At 35.6% G+C, this 27,069-nt stretch overlaps 1 protein-coding gene and 1 pseudogene across 4 annotated transcripts in view; both read right to left on the bottom strand.

Annotated features, from left to right (window-relative positions):
• The window catches only part of LRBA (LPS responsive beige-like anchor protein), a 748,688-nt gene that overhangs the window by 391,641 nt on the left and 329,978 nt on the right, over nt 1-27,069 (bottom strand). For all 4 annotated transcript variants that reach the window (XM_022599722.3, XM_022599721.3, XM_022599723.3 and 1 more), the window contains one exon: nt 1,361-1,527. In XM_022599722.3, the coding sequence (XP_022455430.1) occupies nt 1,361-1,527 (167 nt within the window). The remainder of the gene's footprint in view (nt 1-1,360; nt 1,528-27,069) is intronic.
• Nucleotides 8,960-27,069, bottom strand: part of LOC149749216 (large ribosomal subunit protein eL31 pseudogene) — a 68,084-nt pseudogene continuing 49,974 nt past the window's right edge.

Raw genomic sequence — 27,069 nt, 5'->3', positions numbered from 1 at the left:
AAAGTAATCTTCTAATTTATTCAGTACCAGGTGTCAAAATGACTATAACAAATCTGTTACATTAAAGTATCTGGAAACTCTAAAATCCTCAATACAACTCCCCTTCCCCAGTCCCCTCCAAACACACACCCATAGGCTTTTACATGTTGCAATATAAGGCACTAGAGGGCCCTGACCCAGTAATTCATGTCATTCCCATGACCATTCTTGCAGCTGAGATCAGCTGGAACAGTAATTAAAACAAACAAACAAACATGGTTTCTGCTTTTACTCAGTCCTTTTGCCTTCAAGACCTTGACCTGCATTCCTTCCTCTGAACACCAAAAATGATATGCCCAGAAACGTAATTCATTTCATTTAAGTATTCTTCACAATAAGCATGATGAGACATATCTACTCTATATTAGTGAATACTTGTACTCAAAACAAAAACATCCCATATCAGATAGGTTTCAACTCAACTAGTTTAAAGTTCAGCTTAAAAAAAAACTAAAATCTTTTTCTGTTTACTGGAAAATCTCTAAAACTAGACTTTGATGTCTGCTAGACACGTGAATTGCTTAAAACACAAGCAGAAACCAGTTACGCCTATATATAATATACAAGTAATTTGCTGTTTTCTTTTGTGGTTGTCTTCCAGAAAAAGTTATGCAGAAATGCGGAATTAAAAAATATCTTTCTAATGGGAAAATAAAGAACTTTTTCATTAACATTACTTAAATGAGTCAAAACATGTTCCTAAGACTTGTAGAATAAAATATTCCAAAAAGACTAAATTTTATGATTTATCTAAGTTCCTTAGTCCTAGAAAGTAAATATTTTGTTTCTAAAATTAGAATAAAAAATTCCACGTTCAGTTTGGTAATCTTAAAAGGAGGTAGATGTAGTAAATAAAATTTTAAAGATGGTATTGTTTCATCATAGCCCTGTAATTTGCAACAAAACTCAAGAAAGCAACACGTATTATTATGTTTTCAAATTTATGTGTTAAAAACTCAAAAGTGTAAAATAGGGAATAGTTTCTTTAAATAAAGTGTTGTACTTGTATAAATTCAGATATAAGTGCAACCAGTAAAAGCAGTTTACACTAACTACTTCCCTTAACAGTTCAAAGTAAATAAATATATGAGCAACTATTCTTTTTGAAGTAGTTGAAGGGAACTGAAATTTCCACAAAGATCCATAACTATACCCATACTGATTTTCTCCTTCCCCTTTGCTTTAAATTCATTGCAGAAGATAAAATACAAAATTAAATTACTTTGTTCTTCATCTGGCCTTGATCATATCCAAAGCCATTTATCTAAACCAAGGACTTCTACAGAAAATCAGTGGCCAAATCCTAAAGGTATAACTTTACCTCACTGCAGAATTTCCCCAGGCTCCATGCTTGTCTGTGAGAATGTTGATAATTTTCTGGATTAGCTGAGTTGCTGTCACATGGTCTCGATATTTGGCTGCTCTTATCAAATGATCACACATCTTCTCATCTTCTCGTCTGTCTGCTGAATACTGGGCACACAGTGACTTGGATAGGAAAAAGAAATATCCATTAATACTATAAAAATATGGAAACAAACCCTTTACATGCATTATGAAATAATCTCTAATGTGAACTGAACCAACCAAAACTTTAAAGTGACTTTTACATCACTCTTTAACTGAATTGACAGAGTTGGTGATCTACTCTCATTACAACAATCCCCCAAGAACTTATTTCTCTGAAGTCACTCATAAGATACACTCAGAAGTGGTTAATATTTAAGCAGAGACCTGAATAAAGAGAAGAAGCCAGTCATGTGAAGATGCAGGGTCCACATTACAAGCAGCATGAAGGGCGGTTGCAAAGCACTCAAGCAAAGTGAATAAAGGGAAGAGTGGTATGAAATGAGTTTGGAGAGGCAGGCAGGGGCTGCATCATTTAGTACAGTGTAGTTATGGTAAAGAGTTTAGATTTCATTCTAATGCAATGGAATACCAGTAGAAGGTTAATTACAGGGGTGATGTGATTGATTTACATATTAAAATGATCACTATAAGCTCCATTTAGAGAATGGATTGTAGTGGGACAAGAGGGTTAAGGAGGGAGGCTACTACAAGCCTACTGCAGAAGTCCAGAAAAGAGACATTGGTGGCCTGCAACAGTAAACTGAGCTGGTTCTCAACACCTTTAGAAAATGACAAAAACAGTTTGGTCTTTTAAACCCCAGCTCTGTAAAATGGACCACCAGCACTAGAGTTACCTACGAACTTATTAAAAATGCAGAATTATAGGTCCCACTCCATACCTACTAAATCAAAATCTGGATTTTAATGAGATCCCCAGGTGATTTATACATTAAAGCTGGAAAAGTACTTTCTTAGATATCAATTTTGCCACAAAATTTTAGGATTCTTTAGCAATACTCAGTACAATACAATCACTAGTTTCCAAGTTGCTTATTTCTTTTCTTTTGGAATTCAGACACTTGTGGTGTCATGTTTATGGTGCTATACTACCTAGTTAATTAATTGTTTAAAATTAAAAAAACAATTAATGTAAACTTAATTCTGGTCACAGAGTCTATTGGGATCCTTTCCCTTAAGCTCCAAATGAAAGCTCACATATACATCCACATGTATACACAACCTATGATGAGTAATAAAAATTTGATGTTGGAGCCCTTTCCTACTGTATACCAGTTTAGATAGATTGTTGCCATACACTATCCCCAGCACTGTCCCAGCAATAACAGAGGGCCTTAACTGTCCTAAACCAATGAGGGTAATAATCACACCCACACTGACAAACTGTCTAAGGGAACACCACTTGATCTAATTGGTGCAATTAAGAGGAAAGGTCAGAAGTTTTGCTGGGTAATTCCTTCCTTCCTCTTACAGTGTAAAAGAGGAAGTACATAATTCCAGGAGTATTGAAAGCTCTTTCTGTAGGAGAGAAGCAAGCCTGAGGATGAAGCCAAAACCCAAAGGGAGCAGAGCTATGAGAATTACAGAAATAAAGAGTAAGAGTTTATTCCAAATGGAATCATGAACTTCTGGATCAAAGACCAGCCTACCTTTATACTTTCTGTGAGACCTTTTTTTTTTTTCCTAAGACTTTTTACTAGAACCTGTAAGCTCCTCTTCAGTCACTGAAGGCCAGTGTGAAGTGGGTTTTCTGCTCCTAACACCATAAGCAACCCAACTGATATGGTGTTTACGGACATGCATAAGGAATCAAATCTCTCTTAGTCTGTGCAAAACACTAGGCTATAGGGATAAAAAGTTGACTTAGCTTGACAGCCTTTGCCCTGGAGAATCCTCACTCCTTATAGATTGTGAGGAGGGAAGTGGGAATAAAAGTACAGCAGTCCCTTGCTATGGGGTGGGGGGAATAGGATCCAGGACCCCTACGAATACCCAAATTTGCAGATGCTTAAGTCCCTGTCACACATATCATATAATATATATTATATTCAATATATATGAATATATATTATATATGCATATGAATAAACATAAGATTGGGAAGCAAATCAAAAACCAGACTAAAGCATCATCCTTGGTAGTATCTCTTGTCGGTCTTGGGCAACTAACTCTACCTCGCCAGGTCTAACTGTTTTCATGGGCACAATGAGAGATTATATTAGCTCTAGGAACTGTACAACTGGAAGATTTTGGCCAACCTCTAAGAGGTTAGTTTTTGTACACTAGTAAAGGCAAAGTACTTCTTTTACCTAAACACTGATATGAAGAAAATAAATCATGTTAGAAATTAGATTTATAAGAAATTAAAGGCAAATGCTGGATAGTACATTAAAAAGACTGAGCCAAACCATAGGACAATTCAGTTTGTCAAAAATATGATTTGAGCAAATAAAAGAAAATATGATTAATAAATACTTGAAGGGGAGTAGTTTAAGTGAAGATAACTAGGGAATGATTCCATTGTAACAAAAATGTCAACTGCTATGTGATATTTTCAGAGATTCATCCCAGAACTAGGCAACAACCCACAGGTTATTTCACATCTAACCCAACCATACACTGAAACCAATAGGACAACAGGACAAAATGGGAGACATTTGAAGAATTTTTATACCTTCACCATTCCCTACTATATACATTGTCTACCCTTGTCTAACCTTACCTGACAAGAGGAAATTAAAATTACTGATGGAAATTAGAAAATAACTGGCTTCTATACTCCCCTGAAACAACACATACCTTCATATTAAATGTACTATTTTAAAGGCTATTATTTCTGTATTTCATTAATATTAGAATAATTTAACTTTATCAAATCATATTTTGCAAACATTTCGTAAGCAACTAAAGTTTGCTTTAAAAGGCATAATTCTATAAAGAAGAGCTCAAGGTATGTTAAATAGTAAAATGGTTTAAAGTGTTCCTTAATGGATCCTCCTTTACAATTTAAACAGCAACTTTTCATATCTGACATAAAATCTATAGATATAAATCACATTAAAGGGCTATTCTTTCCTGATTATCAATCTCTGTCTCATTGTGGAACATTATAGTCACATGTAACCTTAAAACATGATAAAAGGAAACCAAACAAGAATGTTTTGTAAAGATATACTGAACTTGTATCTATTCTTTAAAACTTAAAAATGGAATTTGAATATATTCTTATTAAAAACCAATAACAAATTCAACATATGACACATCACTCAAAGTCAAGTACAGATGAGGAATTCTGCTTCAAGATCAAACACACGTTACTTATTGAAGGAGTATATATTTGTGTGTGTGTGCTTGTGTTTAAACTTTGAGTGGAGGTACCCCAAGAGACCTTGCCAAAAGGTACCATCTATCAATAAAATCAAGGGCCAGGTCTAGTACTTGCATTCAATTTTACTTTACATCAACTTTTCTATATTCCTATTTTAAGCAACACATAAACTAAGTAATAAGACGTCACAACAATAACCCCCAAAAATCTGAATCTTAAAAACAAAAGAAATAAGCATCTTGGAAACTACTAATTCAAATATAATTGATTATTGCTAAAGAAATCTAAGATTTATTAGCATAGAATTAATAAAATATAAGATAAATACACCTAGTTTTGAAAAAAAATTCACTTACTTGCAGGGCGAAAATAAAGAGAGAAACAATTTAGACTGAACATTTATAATTCAAGTAACTATTCTGGCTCTTTAAATGTAAATAAAGAAATGAAGACAATACCACATTCAGTCTTTCCTTCCAGATGCTATGTCTCTACCTAAGTTTACTATGTGTCCTTTTTATGAAAGCTCAGAGAGGAGTGAACTTAAAATTAAGCAGATTTTTCTATTATCCTTCTGCTATCACTCTGATCACCATTCTTGGTGGTCAGACGTTTTCTGCATCATTTCCCAGTATGCTGGCATTTTCTCAAGGCTTTGTCATATGTCCCCTGGCAATATCATCCACTCCCATATCATCTATTATTATCAACTTAGATCTAGCTGTCAAATTTTTCATATCTAACACAGCTGTTTTCCTAAATTCAAACCCACAATTCTATTTGTAGGATAGTCTTCAATCATTCAATAAGTACCTAAAATTAAAAATGTACAAAACTGAACCTACCACCTTTATCTGAAAATGCTATTAAACTGAAAAGGGAAAGCTTTTCTATTTCTGTCATCTGTGACTTCTCAAGTTCCCGCACTTCATACACCACCACTACACTTAGCAAAACCTCTTAACCACTCTTATCACTGTCCTAACGTAGATCTTTATTCACTCACAACTCAGCTCTTCAAATAATCTTCTCTCATTTTATGAGCAGTCCCAGAATTGTTCTTAGAAGAATTTACCTTGGTAAAACACAGACATATTTATATACCCCATCCTCAAAAAAAACATGATTGTCTAAAACATCAAACAATTAGAACCAAATTTTACTAGCTAGATCTGTGTGTGCGTGGCCTTCTTATAATTCACTACCATGGCATATAATCTTTTACATGCTTGTCTATCCATCCTATATGCCAGATACACTCAGATTATACGCTATTTCCGAAATATCCTCAAGACATTTTCAAGACCCAGAAAGTATATTTCTCCTACAGCTTTTACAGGTGAAACAAGAATAAAGATGTTTATTGAGAATGTAAGATGGGAATTTGAAAGGCAAACTACTAGAGAAGAGGAACTCATGCAGAAAAAGAGATATAGAAATAGATCCTTTTGATTCTTTGGCTGAATATAAAAATGGAAAAAAATATGAAAAATTCCAAAATAATTGGAAATTAAGCAATTCATCTCCAAGTAACAAAATATGGAAAAAACATGAAATCAGAAGGAAAATTAGAAAAATTTGTGGGAATTGGCCACAACAGCATTTAAAATAAAATTTACAGCTTTCAATTTTATATTAGAAAATATTAAATACTGAAGGAAGAAATAATACAAATATTAAAATCAGATGACAGAAGCTAAGGAATACAGTGCATCCAATTTTGCATTAAAGGAATAGAAAACTAAACACTAGTATAATTTGCCCAAATAAACACAAAAACTTTCAACAAAATACTACCTATAAAATGGATTATACATCAGGATGAAGTAGAGTTTATCTATGAAATACAAAGCTGGTTTAATATTTAAATATCAATCAGTATAATTCACTATAAAACAGAAAAAAAGGAGAAAAACATATCACCTTAATCGATTTTTTTTAAAAAAGCAATTAAGGGAGACGACTGGGGTTGGCAGCGTGAACACAGCCTGAAGGGGGCTAGTGCACCACGGCTAGCCGGGAGGGAGTCCGGGATAAAGTCCGGACCTGCCAAAGAGGCAAGAGACTTTTTCTTCCCTCTTTGTTTCCGGGTGCGCGAGGAGAGGGGATTAAGAGTGCCGCCTAAAGGAGCTCCAGAAACGAGTGAGCGTGAGCCTGGGATATCAGTGCGGGCCAGAGAGACCGGCATGAGACGCTAAGACTGATGCTGCCGCCATCAAGAAGCCTGTGTGCGAGCACAGGTCACTATCCACACCTCCCCTCACAGGAGCCTGTGCAGCCCGCCACTGCCAGGGTCCCGGGATCCAGGGACAACTTCCCGGGGAGGACGCACGGCGCGCCTCAGGCTGGTGCAACGTCATGGTCACGCCAGCCTCTGCCGCTGCAGGCTCGCCCCGCATCCAAACCCCTCCCTCACCCTGGACTGAGTGAGCCAGAGCCTCCAAATCAGGGGCTCCTTTAACACTGTCCTGTCTGAGTGAAGAACAGACGCCCTCAGGCGACCTACACACAGAGGCGGGGCCAAATCCAAAGCTAAACCTCGGGAGCAGTGCAAACAAAGAAGAGAAAGGGAAATTTCTCCCAGCAGCCTCAGGAGCAGCGGATTAAATCTCCACAATCAGCCTGATGTACCTGCATCTGTGGAATACCTGAATAGACAAGGAATCATCCCAAATTGAGGAGGTGGACTTTGGGAGCAACAATATACATATTCTCTTCCCTCTTCCTCTTTTTGTGTGTATATGTATGTTTCTGTTTGAGATTTTGTCTGTATAGCTTTGCTTTCACCATTTGACCTAGGGTTCTGTCCATTTTTTTGTTTTTTTTAAATTTTTTTTCTTAACAATTATTTTTTATTTTAATACATTTATTTTATTTTATCTTACTTTATTTTATTTTATCCTCTTTCTTTCTTTCTTTCCATTTTTTCTCCCTTTTACTCTGAGCTGTGTGGATGAAAGGCTCCCAGGGAGGAGTCAGTGCTGTGCCTCTGAGGTGGGAGAGCCAACTTCAGGACACTGGTCCACAAGAGACCTCCCAGCTCCACATAATATCAAATGGCGAAAATCTCCCAGAGATCTCCAACTCAACGCCAAGACCCAGCTTCACTCAATGACGGGCAAGCTACAGTGCTGGCCACCCTTTGCAAAACAACTAGCAAGACAGGAACACAGCCCCATCTATTAGCAAAGAGGCTGCCTAAAATCATAATAAGGCCACAGACATCCCAAAACACACCACCAGACGTGGACCTGCCCACCAGAAAGACAAGATCAAGCCTCATCCACAAGAACAGAGGCACTAGTCCCCTACACCAGGAAGCCTACACAACCCACTGAACCAACCTTAGCCACTGGGGACAGACACCAAAAACAATGGGAACCTCGAACCTGGAGCCTGCAAAAAGGAGACGCCAAACACAGTAAGATAAGCAAAAGAAGAAGACAGAAAAACACACAGCAGATGAAGGAGCAAGGCAAAAACCCAACAGACCTAACAAATGAAGAGGAAATGGACAGTCTACCTGAAAAAGAATTCAGAATAATGATAGTAAAGATGATCCAAAATCTTGGAAATAGAATACAGAAAAGGCAAGAAACATTAAACAAGGACCTAGAAGAACTAAAGAGGAAACAAGCAATGATGAACAACACAATAAAGGAAATTAAAAATACTCTAAAAGGGATCAATAGCAGAATAACATAGGCAGAAAAACGGAAAAGTGACCTGGAAGATAAAATAGTGGAAATAACTACCGCAGAGCAGAAAAAAAAAAAGAATGAAAAGAATTGAGGACAGTCTCAGAGACCTCTGGGTCCTTAAACGCACCAACATTTGAATTATAGGGGTCCCGAAAGAAGAAGAGAAAAAGGAAAGGACTGAGAAAATATTTGAAGAGATTCTAGTTGAAAACTTCCCTAATATGGGAAAGAAAATAGTTAAGTCCAGGAAGCACAGAGAGTCCCATACAGGATAAATCCAAGGAGAAACATGCCAAGACACATATTAATCAAACAGTCAAAAATTGAATACAAAGAAAACATATTAAAAGCAGCAAGGGAAAAACAACAAATAACACACAAGGGAATCCCCATAAGGTTAACAGCTGATCTGTCAGCAGAAACTTTGCAAGCCAGAAGGGACTGGCAGGACATATTTAAAGTGATGAAGGAGAGAAACCTACAACCAAGATTACTCTACCCAGCAAGGATCTCATTCAGATTTGATGGAGAAATTAAAATCTTTACAGACAAGCAAAAGCTGAGAGAGTTCAGCACCACCAAACCAGCTTTACAACAAATGCTAAAGGAACTTCTCTAGGCAAGAAACACAAGAGAAGGAAAAGACCTACAATAACAAACCCAAAACAATTAAGAATATGGGACTAGGACCATACATATCGATAATTACCTTAAATGTAAATGGATTAAATGCTCCCACCAAAAGACAAAGACTGGCTGAATGGATAAAAAAACAAGACCCGTATATATGCTGTCTACAAGAGACCCACACTTCAGACCTAGGGACACAAACAGACTGAAAGTGAGGGGATGGAAAAAGATATTGCATGCAAATGGAAATCAAAAGAAAGCTGGAGTAGCAATTCTCGTATCAGAAAAAATAGACTTTAAAATAAAGACTATTGGTGCTTCCCTGGAGGCACAGTGGTTGAGAGTCCGCTTGCTGATGCAAGGGACATGGGTTCGTGCCCCGGTCCAGGAAGGTCCCACATGCCGTGAAGTGGCTGGGCCTATGAGCCATGGCCGCTGAACCTGCGTGTCCGCAGCCTGTGCTCCACAAGGGTAGAGGCCACAACAGTGAGAGGCCCGCGTATTGCAAAATAAATAAATAAATAAATAAATAAAGACTATTACAAGAGACAAGGAAGGACACTACATAATGATCAACGGATCGCTCCAAGAAGAAGATATAACAATTGTAAATATTTATGCACAGAACAAAGGAGCAAGTCAATATATAACACAAATACTAACAGCCATAAAAGGGGAAATCGACACTAACACAATCATAGGAGGGGAATTTAACACCCTACTTTCACCAATGGACAGATCATCCAAAATGAAAATAAATAAGGAAACAGAAGGTTTAAATGATACACTAAACAAGTTGGACTTAATTGATATTTATAGGACATTCCATCCAAAAAAACAAGAATACACATTTTTCTCAAGTGCTCATGGAACATTCTCCAGAATAGATCATATCTTGGGGTCACAAATCAAGCCCTGGTAAATTTAAGAAAACTGAAATTGTATCAAGTAACTTTACCTACCACAACGCTATGACACTAGATATCAATTACAGGAAAAGATCTGTAAAAAATACAAACACATGGAGGCTAAACAATACACTACTTAATAACGAAGTGATCACTGAAGAAATCAAAGAGGAAATTAAAAAATACCTAGAAACAAATGACAATGGAGACACAATGACCCTAAGCCTATGGGATGCAGCAAAAGCAGTTCTAAGAGGGAAGTTTACAGCAATACAGTCCTACCTTGAGAAACAGGAAACATCTCAAATAAACAACCTAACCTTAAACCTAAAGCAAAGAGAAAAAAGAACAAAAAACCCACAAACTTAGCAGAAGGAAAGAAATCATAAAGATCAGATGAGAAATAAATGAAAAAGAAATGAAGGAAACGATAGCAAAGATCAATAAAACTAAAAGCCGGTTCTTTGAGAAGATAAACAAAATTGATAAACCATTAGCCAGACTTATCAAGAATAATAGGGAGAAGACTCAAATCAATAGAATTAGAAATGAAAAAGAAGAAGTAACAACTGAAACTGCAGAAATACAAAGGATCATGAGAGATTACTGCAAGCAACTCTATGCCAATAAAATGGACAACCTGGAAGAAAAGGACAAATTCTTAGAAATGCACAACCTGCTGAGACTGAACCAGGAAGAAATAGAAAATATGAACAGACCAACCACAAGCACTGAAATTGAAACTGTGATTAAAAATCTTCCAAGAAACAAAAGCCCAGGACCAGATGGCTTCACAGGCAAATGTTAGAATGTTCTCAAACATTTAGAGAAGAGCTAACACCTATCCTTCTCAAACTGTTCCAAAATATGGCACAGGGAGGAACACTCCCAAACTCATTTTATGAGGCCACCATTACCCTGATACCAAAACCAAACAAAGATGTCACAAAGAAAGAAAACTACAGGCCAATATAACTCATGAACATACATGCAAAAATCCTCAACAAAATACTAGCAAACAGAATCCAACAGCACATTAAAAGGATCATACACCACGATCAAGTGGGGTTTATTCCAGGAATGCAAGGATTCCTCAATATACGCAAAGCAATCAACGTGATACACCATATTACCACACTGAAGGAGAAAAACCATATGATCATCTCAATAGATGCAGAGAAAGCTTTCAACAAAATTCAACACCCATTTATGATAAAAACCCTGCAGAAAGTAGGCACAGAGGGAACTTTCCTCAACATAATAAAGGCCATATATGACAAACCCACAGCCAACATCGTCCTCAGTGGTGAAAAACTGAAACCATTTCCACTAAGATCAGCAACAAGACAAGGTTGCCCACTATCACCACTCTAATTCAACATAGTTCTGGAAATTTTAGCCACAACTATCACAGAAGAAAAAGAAATAAAAGGAATCCAAATTGGAAAAAATGAAGTAAAGCTGTCACTGTTTGCAGATGACATGATACTATACATACAGAATCCTAAAGATGCTACCAGAAAACTACTAGAGCTAAACAATGAATTTGGTAAAGTAGCAGGATACAAAATTAATGCACAGAAATCTCTGGCATTCCTATACACTAATGATGAAAAATCTGAAAGTGAAATTAAGAAAACACTCCCATTTAACACTGCAAGAAAAAGAATAAAATATCTAGGAATAAACGTACCTAAGAAGACAAAAGACCTGTATGCAGAAAACTATAAGACACTGATGAAAGAAATTAAAGATGATACAAATAGATGGAGAGATATACCATGTTCTTAGATTGGAAGAATCAACATTGTGAAAATGACTCTAATACCCAAAGCAATCTACAGACACCATGCAATCCCTATCAAACTACCACTGGCATTTTTCACACAACTAGAACAAAAAATTTCACAATTTGTATGGAAACACAAAAGACCCCAAATAGCCAAAGTAATCTTGAGAACGAAAAATGGAGCTGGAGGAATCAGGTTCCCTGACTTCAGAGTATACTACTAAGCCACAGTAATCAAGACAGTATGGTACTGGCACAAAAACAGAAATATAGATCAATGTAACAGGACAGAAAGCCCAGAGATAAACCCACGCACATATGGTCACTTATCTGTGATAAAGGAGGCAAGAATATACAGTGGAGAAAAGACAGCCTCTTCAATAAGTGGTGCTGGGAAAACTGGACAGGTACATGAAAATGTATGAAATTGCAACACTCCCTAACACCATACACGAAAATAAACTAAAAATGGATTAAAGACCTAAATGTAATGCCAGACATTATCAAATTCTTAGAGGAAAACACAGGCAGAACACTCTATGACATAAACCACAGCAAGATCCTTTTTGACCCACCTCCTAGAGAAATGGAAATAAAAACAAACAAATGGGACTGAATGAAACTTAAAAGCTTTTGCACAGTAAAGGAAACCATAAACAAGATGAAAAGACAATCCTCAGAATGGGAGAAAATATTTGCAAACAAAGCAGCTGACAAGGGATTAATCTCCAAAATATATAACCACCTCATGCAGCTCAATACCACAAAAACAAACAACCCAGTCCAAAAATGGGCAGAAGACCTAAACAGATTTTTCTCCAGAGAAGACATACAGATGGCCAACAAATACATGAAAGGACACTCAGCATCACTAATCATGAGAGAAATGCAAATCAAAACTACAATGAGGTATCTCCTCACAACTGTCAGAATGGCCATTATCAAAAAATCCACAAACAAGAAATGCTGGAGGGGGTGTGGAGAAAAGGAAACCCTCTTGAACTGTAGGTGGGAATGTAAATTGATACAGCCACTATGCAGAACAGTATGGAGGTTCCTTAGAAAACTAAAAATAGAACTCCCATACGACCCAGCAATCCCACTACTGGGCATATACCCGGAGAAATCCATAATTCAAAAAACACATGTACTCCAATGTTCACTTCAGCTCTATTTACAATAGCCAGGACATGGAAGCAACCTAAGTATCCACTGACAGATAAATGGATAAAGAAGATGTGACACATATATACAATGGAATATTACTCAGCCATGAAAAGAAACAAAATTGAGTTATCTGTAGTGAGGTGGATAGATCTAGAGTGAAATAAGTCAGAAAGAGAAAAACAAATACTGTATGCTAACACATATGTATGGAATCTAAAAAAAAACGGTTCTGAGAAACCTAGGGGCAGGACAGGAATAAAGATGCAGACATAGAGAATGGACTTGAGGACACAGGGAGGGGGAAGGGTAATCTGGGACGAAGTGAGAGAGTGGCATGGACATATATACACTACCAAATGTAAAATAGATAGCTAGTTGGGAGCAGCCACATAGCACAGGGAGATCAGCTCAGTGCTTGTGACCACCCTGAGTGGTGGGAGAGGGAGGGTGTGAGGGAGATGCAAGAGGGAGGAGATACGGGGATATATATATGTATATATATATATATATGTATAGCTGATTCACTTTGTTATAAAGCTGAAACTAACACACCATTGTAAAGCAATTATACTCCAATAAAGATGTTAAAAAAAAAAAAACAATAAATGCTGGAGAGAGTGTAGAGAAAAGGGAACCCTCCTGCACTGCTGGTGGGAATGTAAATTGATACAGCCACTAGGGAGAACAGTATGAAGGTTCCTTAAAAACCTAAAAATAGAACTACCATACGACCCAGCTATCCCACTACTGGGCATACACCCTGAGAAAACCGTAATTTAAAAAGATATATGTACCACAATGTTCACTGCAGCACTATTTACAATAGCCAGGACACGGAAGCAACCTAAATGTCCATCAACAGATGAATGGATAAAGAAGATGTGGCACATATATACAATGGTATATTACGCAGCCATAAAAAGGAATGAAATTACATTATTTGTAGTGAGATGTATGGACCTAGAGTCTGTCATACAGAGTGAAGTAAGTCAGAAAGAGAAAAACAAATACCATATGCTAATACATATATATGGGATTTTCAAAAGCAGTACTGATGAACCTAGTGGCAGGGTAGGAATAAAGACATAGATGTACAGAACAGACTTGAGGGCACAGGGAAAGGGGAAGCTCGGATGAAGCGAGAGAGTAGCATTGACATATATACACACTACCAAATGTAAAATGGATGGCTAGTGGGAAGCTGCTGCATAGCACAGGAAGAGCAGCTCAGTGCTTTGTGATGACCTAGAGGGATGGGATAGGGAAGGTGGGAGGGAGGCTCAAGAGGGAGGGTATATGGGGACATAGGTATACATATAGCTGATTCACTTTGTTTTACAGCAGAAACTAATACAACATTGTAATGCATTTATACGCTAATAAAAATGTGAATAAATACATAAAAACTCAGTTTTTAAAAATATCTACTCTCTTCAAATTGATTTTATAGATTCAACCCAATCTTAATTAAAAGTTTAGCAGGACTTCCTATGGAAATTGGCAAGGTGAGTCCAAAATATACTTGAACAAAAAAGAAAACAATAATAGCAAAACAATTTTACAAAAGAGAAATGAAATTGTAGAATTTTATACTCTTTGAATCACACTAAAAATTAGAAATCAATAGAGCATAGGTTTTTAAATGAAAAAAAGAATATTTTCAACAACTAGTGCTAAAACATCTAGCCACTCACAGGGGAAAAAAAAGAAATAAATTTGTCTTCACCTCATACCATACAAAAAATGCTTAATTCAAAATGAATCAAAGATCTACATATAAAAGTTAACATTACAGCACTTCTAGAAAAAAAAGTAGCAGAAAATCTGATGAACTTGGTGTAGGCAGAGATTACCTAGACCGAAATTCTTAGACTGGAAACCATAAAAGAAAATCATAACCATAGAAAAACTGCCAAATTAGACTTCACCAAAATTTATAAAATCTGCTCTTTAAAAGGCACCATTTAGAAAATGAAAATGCAAGAGAAAAGGCAATGAGAAAAAATATTCACCATACATATAATTAACAAAAGATTTCCTTACAGGATAAAGAACTCCTACAATGCAATAAGACAAATTTAAAATCATAAACAAAGGATTTGAACAGACATTTTACAAAAGATATACAAATGACTAATATGTATGTGAAAAAATGCTTAGTCAGTAGGGAAATTTAAATAAAAACCAGAATACACTATCACTATATACATACTAGCAGGGCTGAAATTACAGGGACTGACAATATCAAACACTGGCAAGGATGTGGACGAAATGGAACTCTCATAACTACCAACTAGCCAGATGAAGTATAAAATCTACAACTACTTTAGAAAATAGTTTGGCAGTTTCTTCTAAGCCTAAATATAAACTTGCAACAGCACCTAGCAATTCCAATCCTAAGTATTTCTTCAAAATGAATAACATATTTCCACAAAAATGTATTATATGAATATGCCCATAGTGCTTTTAATCATAAGACCCGAACACTGGAAATACCCAATATCCACCTATAGATGAATGGGTAAACAAAGTAATACTGCTCAGCAATAAAATGAAACAAAGGAGTGATACACACACAACAATGTGGATTAATATCAAAAACTTTATGCTGACAAAAACAATCCAGAAATTTGAGTAACTACTATGTAATTCCATTTATATGAAATTGTATACCACACCAAAGTATCTATAATAACAGAAACCAGATGAGCAGTTGCCTAGGGTTCAGTATGTATATGTGGAGAGGAACTGACCACAGTGAATCACAAGGGAATTCTCTGAGATGACAGAAATTTTCCATATCTTGATTATGACAGTTACAAAGGTATATACACTTGTCAAAACTCATCAAACTGTATATTTAAAACAGGTGTATTTTATTACGTATGAACTATACTTATTCAATAAATTATATTTAAGAAGTTTTTAAAAAATGAATAGACAAGGCACTGAGAAGAACGTAGTTAAAAAATTCTTATTGAAAAAATTAGCTCATATACCAAGTAGGTAAATACCCCCTATAAATCAATAAGACAGATAACCAGTAAGACAGATAAGTAATAAACTGGGTAAAAGATAAACAGGTACTTCATAAAAGTACAATAAAAAATAGATAATACAGGGCTTCGCTGGTGGCGCAGTGGTTGAGAGTCTGCCTGCCGATGCAGGCGACACGGGTTCGTGCCCCGGTCCAGGAAGATCCCACATGCCACGGAGCGGCTGTGCCCGTGAGCCAATGGCCGCTGGGCCTGTGCGTCTGGAGCCTGTGCTCCACAATGGGAGAGGCCACAACAGTGAGAGGCCTGCATACCGCAAAAAAAAAAAAAAAAAAAAAGATAATACATAACAAGCAGGAGAAAAGATGTACAGTTGAATTTGTAAATAAAATCCAAAATAAAACACAATGAATTACCATTACACAGCTACCAGAATGCTAAAATTAAAAGTGGTAACCAATTTTTGATGAAAATTTGGAGTAATGAGAACAGCTATACACTGAGGTTGGGAGTGTTACATGCTTTTGCAAGAGAGTTTGGCAGTATCTATTAAAACTAAAAACATGAATACTTTACAGTCAAGTAAGTCCACCCTACAGATATACATGAGCGTGTACATCAAAAGACTACAAAATGTTCAAAGCAGCATTGTTCATAACAGTTAAAAACGGGAAACAACTGAATTGCCAATCAATAGCAGAAGAGATTGTGAAAAACTACTGCTCTACTAATATAACAGAATACCATACAGCACTGAAAATGAAATAGGAAAACAAATCAAATGAATCTCACAAACATAATGTTGAACCAAAAATGCCAGACAAAACCAACTTTGATTCCATTTATATAAAGTTCAAAAACTGAAAAAGAAATTACAATGATAAAAAAATATTTAAGTGTTGAAAGAAAAAACAGAAGCAAATAAGTCATTTCATAAAATGACATAATTTAGCTTAATGGAGCATGCATACAAGGCTTCTCACAATCACTTTCTTTCAGCATCAGGAAAAGGAGGTAATGGTAAATGCACATTTCTTCTAGAGTTAAATTGCAGTATATTTTAAGAGAAACAGGTTATAAAGCAAATTTTCATGAAATTTGCATAATATTGTGAAATAAAAATAAATTCCAGTTAAAATGTTCAAGGCTAAAGGGGACTTCCCTGGTGGCACAGTGATTAAGAATCTGTCTGCCAATGCAGGGGACACATGTTTGAGCCCTGGTCCAGAAAGATCCCATATGCTGCAGAGCAACTAAGCCCGTGCACCACAACTACTAAGGCTGCGCTCTACAGCTTGCAAGCCACAACTCCTGAGCCCACATGCCACAACTACTGAAGCCCGCGCACTTAAAGCCTGTGCTCTGCAACAAGGGAAGCCACCACAATTAGAAGCCCGTGCACCACAATGAAGAGTAGCCCCCGCTCGCCGCAACTAGAGAAAAGCCCGTGCGCAGCAATGAAGACCCAACGCAGCCAAAAATAAATAAAATTAAAAAAACAGTTCAAGGCTAAAATCTTTTAAATATTATATAACCCTTTCGCCTAATTTAGTAACATTTAATTTTAATTAAGCAATTGAAATGTATTGGTTTTACAAGTTTTGTGTTTCCGTTTTTAAAGCAAACTTATACTCAAATAAAAAGGTAATGACTTATATGAAATAAAAAGAAAGTTCTCTCTTCCACCTCCTCCCTGTTTGGCTAATTGTTTTCTACAGAGGTAGTCACTGTTAACAGTAAGATGTAGTGCCTATATAAACAGAATCAAACGATACATCATTCCATGTCAGGACATATAGTTCTATCTTCATTCTTTTTCACAGCTACACACAGAGTACTGTATTTTTATTTAACTATACCTTCTGGTAAACACTTTTAACAGTACTACCTTATGTCCCAATTTATCTCAAAATCACTTACACTATAAATTACTTGTCTCATTGTAAACGATTTAAAAGGGAAATCACCTAAGGGACAACAAATTAAGAAGCTTTTCAGTACTGCAATTTTGGAGGTCTTTGTACTTGATCTCAACTCAGATGTAAAGACTAATCATTAAAAAAAAAAAAAAAGTTGTCCTCGGGAATCTTACAAAGACTCCTGAAAAAGACTTAGAAAAATGACAGCTTAAAAACCTCAATAGCCAACGAAAGTCAGCCAATGACAATGTGTGACAGCCACCTTTAATTCTAAAGTGATTCCTCTGACATCCAATGCCTCAAAGTATTGATTTCTCTCAGCATGAAAAAGGCTATGCCAATGAAACAGATATAGCATCATCCCCACGATAATAGCATTCAAGGTTAAAACAGGCAGAACACTTATCAAAGTATCGCTTCCATTTCTTATTGTTTTAATGCACTGGATACAATATGTTGGGTTCTTATCTCTACAATTGCAGACTTCAAACAGTATTTTTAAATAATTTGAGGATTAATATAACTTCTAATATTTTACTTTAGATAATAAAAAATTTGTTTTAAAAGCTTTTACATATTTGTAAAGTCAACACTAAGAAGAGGGCTAGAGGGCTACAGTTTCCACTTGTGTGTCAACTGCACACACAACATTGTTTATATTATTTCATTACTTCATCAGAGTTACTTATTAACGATGAAAATCACAAAATTCTTAAGTAGATAACAAAACACTTTCCATAAAGACAAACTGATTTCTTTAACAATGCCTGCATACATCATACATCAGCTTGGTAAATAAAGTAAAATGTGGTTAGAATCTGTGATCAACAAAATTAACATGAAATTTAAATAGGGTTAAACTCAAATAATTTTGTTTTAAAAAATCATAATATGAGACAAATATATCTTTGCATAAGATTATATGATTATACACAAACACATATACAGAGAGAGAAGGAGAGAGAGAAGTTTTAATCTTTTAAACTTTACTTTTTGCTAATCTGCACAAGAGCTGGATATCTTAAGTAAATCCTATAATCTTTTAACTCAACATATCTAGCTAACCATTAGATTCTTTGAAAAGCATACAAAACTAGGGTGTCTTACTTGTATTAGACTAAAAGGAGATATATGTATATACACATACACACACACACACACACACACACACAGTACTACGACTACAAATAGGTAAGTCTTATGCTTAAATTTCAAATAAAAGTAGTTCAAGAACAAGCATGAAAACCAAAAACTCAAAACATGATTAATTTAAAAAACCATAGTTACCAGTGTGGTTAAGAGCAGACTCTAGAGCCATACAACCTGACTTTAAATCTTGGCTCTGACACATTCATGCTCAGGCAAGGTATTTAATCTCCCTATGCCTCAGTTTCCTCATATAAAAATGACATAATGTGATGTGCTTCTCATAAGGATCCAATAAGAAGAGACATGAAATAATCAGAAGGCTGACAGGCATATATACTAACACCCAACACTTACTGTAGACTCAGTCATGAAGTTAACCAACTATACAGCAAACAGTCCCTCTCCTCCAACATCTCAATGTAGTTGAGAGATACAGGAGAAAATATAATTAGAATATAAGATACCTGCTAAGAAAGATATTCACGGTGTGTTTGGAAACAACAAGAAAGAACTATTCAGAACCAGGGAGGGTTTCACAAAGGAATTACAGGCTATGTAACTGTTCACCAAGAAGAAAGGGCTCATTTAAGATAGAAAAAATAAAATATAGCAAAATAAGAAGGCAAAAAAAAAAAAAAGAGAGAACAGCTCAAATAAAAACCTTTCTTAAAAGTAAAGATACGAGGGGACTTCCCTGGTGGCACAGGGAATTGCCTTCCAATGCAGGGGACACAGGTTCAAGCCCTGGTCCAGGAAGGTTCCACATGCTGTGGAGGAACTAAGCCCGTGCCCCACAACTATGGAGCCTGAGCTCTAGAGCCCACGAGCCACAACTACTGAACTTGCGAACCACCACTACTGAGCCCGTGTGCCACAACTCCTGAAGCCCGCACACCTAGAGCCCGTGCTCCATAACAAGAGAAGCCACTGCGATGAGAAGCATGCACACCGCAACGAAAAGTAGCCCCCTCTGGCCACAACTAGAAAAAAAGCCCGCTTGCAGCAACGAAGACCCAATGCAGCCAAAAAAAAAAAAAAAAAAAAAAGTAAAGATAAGAGGGACTTCCCTGCTGGTTCAGTGGTAAAGAATCGGCCTTCCAAGGCAGGGGATGTGGGTTCAATCCTTGGTCAGGGAACTAAGATCCCACATGCTGCGGGGCAACTAAGCCTGCGTGCCACAACTACTGAGCTCGTCCGCCTCAACTAGAGAGAGAAAAACCCACACGCCACAACTAGAGAGAAGCCCACTGGCCACAATGAAGTGCCCGTGCCACAACGAAAAGATCCCACATGCCTCAAGGAAGACCCCGCGTGCCGCAACTAAAACCCGACGGACCCAAAAAAATAAAGAAAAGAAATAAAATAAATATTTTAAAAAGACTGTAGTTTTAAATAAGAATAACAGAATAAGACATGTAATTACCAGAGCTCTCTCTTTAAGTACACCAATACACGCTTGTTTATATCTTCATTGGGTGCCTAATGTATTTTTACCCATTTCCTTCATTAAAAAAATCATTCCGCAAAGGTTTTTATAAATCATTTAACATATAAATAGTTGATCTGGTCAACTGTTAAGATAACTAGGATATATCATAAATTGAAACCTTAAATACAGGCTTGATCTATCTATAAGGAGTATATTCGGACCTTTTCTTAGAAGAGAGTTTTCAACAGCAGTAAGAGATCTAGTTCTCTATCAAGAATATATTTTATATTATCAGAATACACTGAGAAGATAATGAAGAAAAATATATTTTTCAGTTTGGATTTAATTTGATCAGCACTGCTCATAGGTATGAATTCAATTTTAACTGTGCTATAGTTCCTTTGCTTTTTTCTAGCTTCCTAACTTTAACAGAGTGCCCAGTAATATAGCTCTGTTTTTTGAAGCTAGAGAAGCATTACTTATAATTTTCAAACAAGGGCAGAAACATCAGCTTACTTTAGAATGGTCTTCCTTTGCCCCAACAATAATAGCTTCTTTAGCTTCACATATAATTCTAAAAGGTATGATTTTTAAAAATAAGTGCATGTATACATGGGCCCTGTGTAGGTATGCATATTTTCTGTTCAAAAGTTACCCACAGAAGACTGACAGCAGAAAATGTCATGAGCCTAGCTCTTAATCTGGCCAGTATCAAGAAGCTAAAATAGAAAGTGAAACAAGTTAAAGCACATCCTAGAAGAATCTCTAAAAACAGTGCAATCCAGAATGAATACAGCACACTTTGGAAATATACTGAGAAATATTATGATTGCAGAGTCCAGGTGTGGAAGATATACCAGAACATGTATGATAAACTGGGGTGAGACTTTCCCTTAAGGAATTTGATGGTCCCATTGTCAATCAACCAGAGGAAGGATAAAGGCAAACCTTGGACTTACTAAGAACCAACATTCTTTTCATTCTAAGACTGGAGGCAAATGGGCCTGGACTAAAAAGAGGAGGAATGTGGTCAAAGGAGATGCCTATGTGGGGAAACTGAACAAGCCCCTGCAACCGGGTGAAGGGATAAGAGAGACAGAGGTCAAGAAAAAATCAAGAGAAAACCTCCTATGCAAGAGCATGGCCTATGAATTAGGAGATGCAATATTCAATAATGAGTTTTATTTTCCCTTTCTGCACTGTGATGTCCTTCTATCATTGCTAGGCCTACAAATGAGAAAAAGAAAAGCCTATGTCCATGCTTTGAGCAACAGAATAAAGAAAAAATGGCTACTTCCTGGAAAGCTGCTCGCATGAGAGTAAGAGGTAGCCTCCAGACTTCTGATATAGCAGTAGACTGGATCTAGGCCCTAAGGCAGAGGTAAGCATTCCAGAAGAGAAGTGTGGGACATGTAAGCATTCCTTGGATAATCCTTGAGATTACTTAGAATAAAACAAATACTCCCCTTTTTAAAGTAACAATAATAGCTGCATCATTAAACACTTAATATGGACTCACAGTAACAGGCACTTTACATATATCAAATCCCATTTACTCTTCACAAAATTACTATAGGTAGGCACCATTATTATCCTGATTTTAACATGAGGTAATAACGTCTTAGCTCACACAGCTAGTAAATGACAGAGCCAAGATTAATGCACATGGTTATCTGACTGGAAAGTCAGAGCTATGTGAAACTGCAACATAGTAATCATGTGGTCTCACTGGCTGGGTGCTCAAAGTAAAGTGATCTTGACATTTAAAAGGACTTATAATACACCTTAACTAAGATAGTATTCCATCACTCTCATGATTATTTATCAACATCATTTTTATCTAACGTAAAGAAAATAACGACAAAAGCTACAGTTGAAGAATTTATATATTGTCAAACTTACCATTTCTCTGAAGGAAAGACAAATAGGAAAGCAAAACTGGGAGGTTCACTTGAAAACGCTTTGCACTGTGTCATAATTACAAGTTTACTTTTAAAGTTAGTAAGAAGAAACACAGTATCATTATATTTCATTTGCCTGGTATTTCAACCACTAACTGAAAGACAAAATGGGGAATTCAATTCAGTAATGGGAATATAAAATAAAGAAGTGGACAAAGATGAAAAAAGTCTGTCCTTCAACTAATCTTTAAATAGCTCCGACTTCTTTTGCACTCTACCAATTTTACACGCACGTAAGAACAAATATATAAAGTCACTAGAAAGAGCAAAATAAACAGAAAAAACATGTTTATGGTTTCAAAAATTTCCTACAAAAGTGAATGAAAGGAAATTTAGAGATTATTACACAGGTGATACTCCAATACAACACAAGCAATATCAAGTGTTGGAGGAGATGCAGAGGAAAGGAAACCCTTCTGCACTGTTAGTGGGATTGTAAATTGGTGTCACCACTATATAAAACAGTATGGAGGTTTCTCAAAAAGTTAAAAATAGAGCTACCATGTGATCCAGCAATGCACTTCTTTATATCCAAAGGAAATAACTCACTACCTCGAATAGATACCTGCACTCCCAAGTTCCTTGCAGCATTATTAAAACTAGCCAAAATATGGAAACAACCTAAGTATCCACTGACAGATAAATGGATAAAGAAAATGTGGTATATATATATACTGGAATATTATTCAACCTCAGAAAAAGGGAAATCTTGCCATTTGTGATGACACAGATGAAACTGGAAGACAGTATGCTAAGTGAGATGACCATAAACAAAAACACAAATACTGCATGATTTCCCTTATATGTAGAATCAAAAAATGAAAAAGTCGAATTCATAGTAAGAGAGTAGAATGGTAATATAGCTAGAGGCTAAGGGGTGGGGAGAAAGGGAAGATATTAATCAAATGGTACAGAATTTTTCTGAGATTAGTAAATTCTGGATATCTAATGTACAGTATGGTGGCAATAGTTAATAAGAATATGTTGTATACTTGAAATTTGCTGAGAGTAGATCTCAAGTGGTCGACCACACACACAAAACAATGGGGTAAGGTGATGGAATATGTTAATTTGCTCAACTGTGGTAACCATTTCACAATATACACATATATGAAAATATCATGTTGTGCACATTAAATATATATAATATTTACTTAATCATTCTTCAATAAAGCTGGGGGAAAACAGAAAAATAGTGGCAATCTAATAAAAAATACAAGGGAGCATAATGATTACTATTTTTCTTTATGCTTCTACCAGGATATGAACAGAACATTTTCTTAAGCTAAAAGAATCTAGGATCTCACATGAAAAGATTGAATCCCCAAATTTTTGTTAGTTGGATATGAAAACCTTCATTAATCCTATATTCTACCTTGTTATTAGTTGATATTTTCATTAATTTAACAATATTTTATTGAGAACTTCCTATGTTCCAAGCCTATACTAGGAACTGAAATTAAAATGAACAGATCCTATTATAAAGGAGTCAATACCTAAGGTTTGTTTCCCTCAACAGACAAATAATTTTGAAACATTCTTAACAGATACTAGTAACTCTCACAAAGTCTCCAATAAGAATAACCTAATCCAGAATTTGAAAACATAATATCCATAACAAAGAGAAATATCAGTGAAAGGTTAGCCTCTATTTCCCCTACATGACTGCTGTAAGAGAAGTGATATATGCAAACCACACAGACTCTTACATAAGATACTCTCAAGTCAGAAACTGTAAACCTCCAAAGATTACATGTAAAACTGCATGGTTATATTTCTATAAATATCTCAAGGTCAGATTCTCAAGAGTCCATAGGCAAATAAAAATATAAGAACTACTGGCTGAAAATACATAACATTCTACATAATTCCATATTTGGTCAAATGTGTATTATGTATGGAACATATATACATACAATTATACATAAAGTATACATTAATAATAAAAAGTCTGGAAAGTTTTGTGCCAAACCATTATCTTGGGAGTATGGTAAGGGAAAAGATACTGGAGAATATTCTCTTTATTGTTACATTTTTTCCCTCTTTTTTTTCCACATGTATTCTTCAGATTAATACATTTTTTTTTTGCATTCAAAAAACAGAACCGGGCTTCCCTGGTGGCGCAGTGGTTAAGAATCTGCCTGCCAATGCAGAAGACAATGGGTTCGAGCCCTGGTCCGGGAACATCCGACATGACGTGGAGCAACTAAGTCCGTGTGCCACAACTACCGAGCCTGCGCTCTAGAGCCCATGAGCCACAACTACTGAAGTCCACATGCCTAGAGCCCGAGCTCTGCAACAAGAGAAGCCACCGCAATGAGAAGCCCGCGCACTGCAACAAAGAGTAGCCCCAGCTCACCACAACTAGAGAAAGCCCACATGCAGCGACGAAGACCCAACGCAGCCAAAAATAAATAAATAAAAAAAAATTTTTAATTAAAAAAATTTTAAAAAGAACCATTTAGTATTTGATAACAATGGTATCTCAAATCAGGGGAGAAAATTTGGACTATGTAGCAGATGGTTCAGAGAAAATTAGGTTGTCATATAAAATAAAGTTAGATTCATACCACAGTTTATCCTAAGATAAATTACAACCAAAATTCTAAACAAAATTTTTTCTTAAGTCAGGGTTTCCCAGGTCAGTCTTCTAGGATATATCTGAATTCTACTTTTAAATGACCCTTTTTTGTTGTTGTTTTTATTTCCATAATAATCTAAACAAATCAATAAAAATAGATTTGGGATTATCTGGATTATAGATACGTAGAAGCATTTCACACACTCATAGCTATTATACAATTATAATCAAATTAATCACAAATTAATTTCAAGCATCACCACAAAAATCAATGAATGTATATTATTTATGACTGCTTAAAGTGAAAGAGTATAACTTATAATGACCTGATAAGCATTAATTTGGACTATCATTATGTTAAAATGGAATCAGTCAATCCATGAATATCTAATGTCAATCCATGAATATCTAACATTTAAAAAGCATACTATCAACTCTACAACTCCACTTAAGGATGACAAAATTGGATAAATTTTTCATTAAAAAAATAAATTCGATGAAACAGAACTAAATGAATATTTTCACTTTTATGTGGAATCTAAAAACCAAAAATGTTGAACTCATAGAGAGCAGAATGGTAAAATAACAAAACATTAGTAAACAGAATATGGCAGCCAATAATTACTATTAATACTCAATAATAACAACTGAATAAGCCAATTCAATTAGATAAGAAAAAGCAATTAGAAGAAAAATCAGAAATAAGATGTAAAACCTATCAATATCTGCACATGAAATGACTATATACCCAAAAAGCTCAAGAGAATCAAATGAAAATAGCTTTTTGAAAGAGACAAGCTGAATTTAACATTATTAGCTAAACAAGACTAGCCACAGCAATTCTCAAAATTTTATATTTTTAAAAGTCAATGAGGGGAAAGGACTGCATAGCCCTATTAGTATTAAAACGCATTATAAAGCTTCAATAATTTAAATAAAAATTAACACCAATAAATGAAATCACAGAGACTAATACGGAAATATACATTATACAAAAAAAATGCCTAAAACATAGGCATTTATTATTTGATAACAATGGCATCTCAAATCAAGGGAGAAATTCTGGACTATGTAGCAGATGGTACAGAGAAAATTAGATTGTCATATAAAATAAAGTTAGACTCATATCCCAGTTATCTTCATATACTAAGATAAATTACAAATAAATGAAATATTTAAACATAAGACAACAAAACTGCAGAAATACTAGAAGAAATATGGAGAAATGCCTTTATAATCTTCCAACTACCAACCAAAAAATCAGGTCATAAAAGAAAACATTCATAAATTCAACAACAAAAACATTTTGTAAAAAACGTCTGCAGGACACCAAAAATTCCACCATATGTAACTCAACAAACTGCAAAAATACTTATAACATATATCAGAGTTAATTCCTTAATATATGCAGAACTTCTACAAACGAGTAAGAAAATAAGAACATCCAGAAAAACAAGCAAAGGATATTTTTTAGAAAGGGAAATACAAAAGGCATAAAAATCAGAAATATAAGTTAAAACTATACTGAGAAAAACAAATGAAAACTACATACGATCATGCATAATCTATGAGAATGACAAAAGTCTAAAAGTTTGATAACACACTCTATTAGGAAACAGATACTCATATGCTGCTGATGGGAATGTAAAAAAAATCTCCAAAAAATAATATTAAGTTTAAAAAGCAAAGTTTGGAACATTACAGATATGTTAACATTTGTATAAAGAAAGGGAGATGAGAATATATATTCCTATCTGTATATATGTGCATAAAGAAACCTTGACAAGATTCACAAGAAACTAACAATGGCTTCCTACAAAGGTGAGGAGGTTGAAGGCATCCAGGAGGAGATTAGAAAGGTATGTCTCACCCTGTGCCTTTTCATAATTGTTAAAATTTAAATTAGCTATAGAAGACAATAAATATAAAAGTTTTAAGTTTAAAAACATTTAATATCTTCTATATAGAGGTTTTATATAATGATGACATTATATGAAATTATTAAAAAACACAAAAGTTAAAAGTACCAATGGGGGACTTCCCTGGTGGCGCAGTGGTTAAGACTCTGCACTCCTAATGCAGGGGGCTTGGGTTTGATCCCTGG

Source organism: Delphinapterus leucas, chromosome 5, assembly GCF_059928025.1.
Source record: "Delphinapterus leucas isolate spDelLeu-1000000601 "Yukka" chromosome 5, BTC_Dleu_Yukka2, whole genome shotgun sequence".
In the NCBI taxonomy this organism is placed as follows: Eukaryota; Metazoa; Chordata; class Mammalia; order Artiodactyla; family Monodontidae; genus Delphinapterus; species Delphinapterus leucas.
Note: the sequence above shows the minus strand (reverse complement) of the source record. Positions and strands in the feature narration are given on the sequence as shown.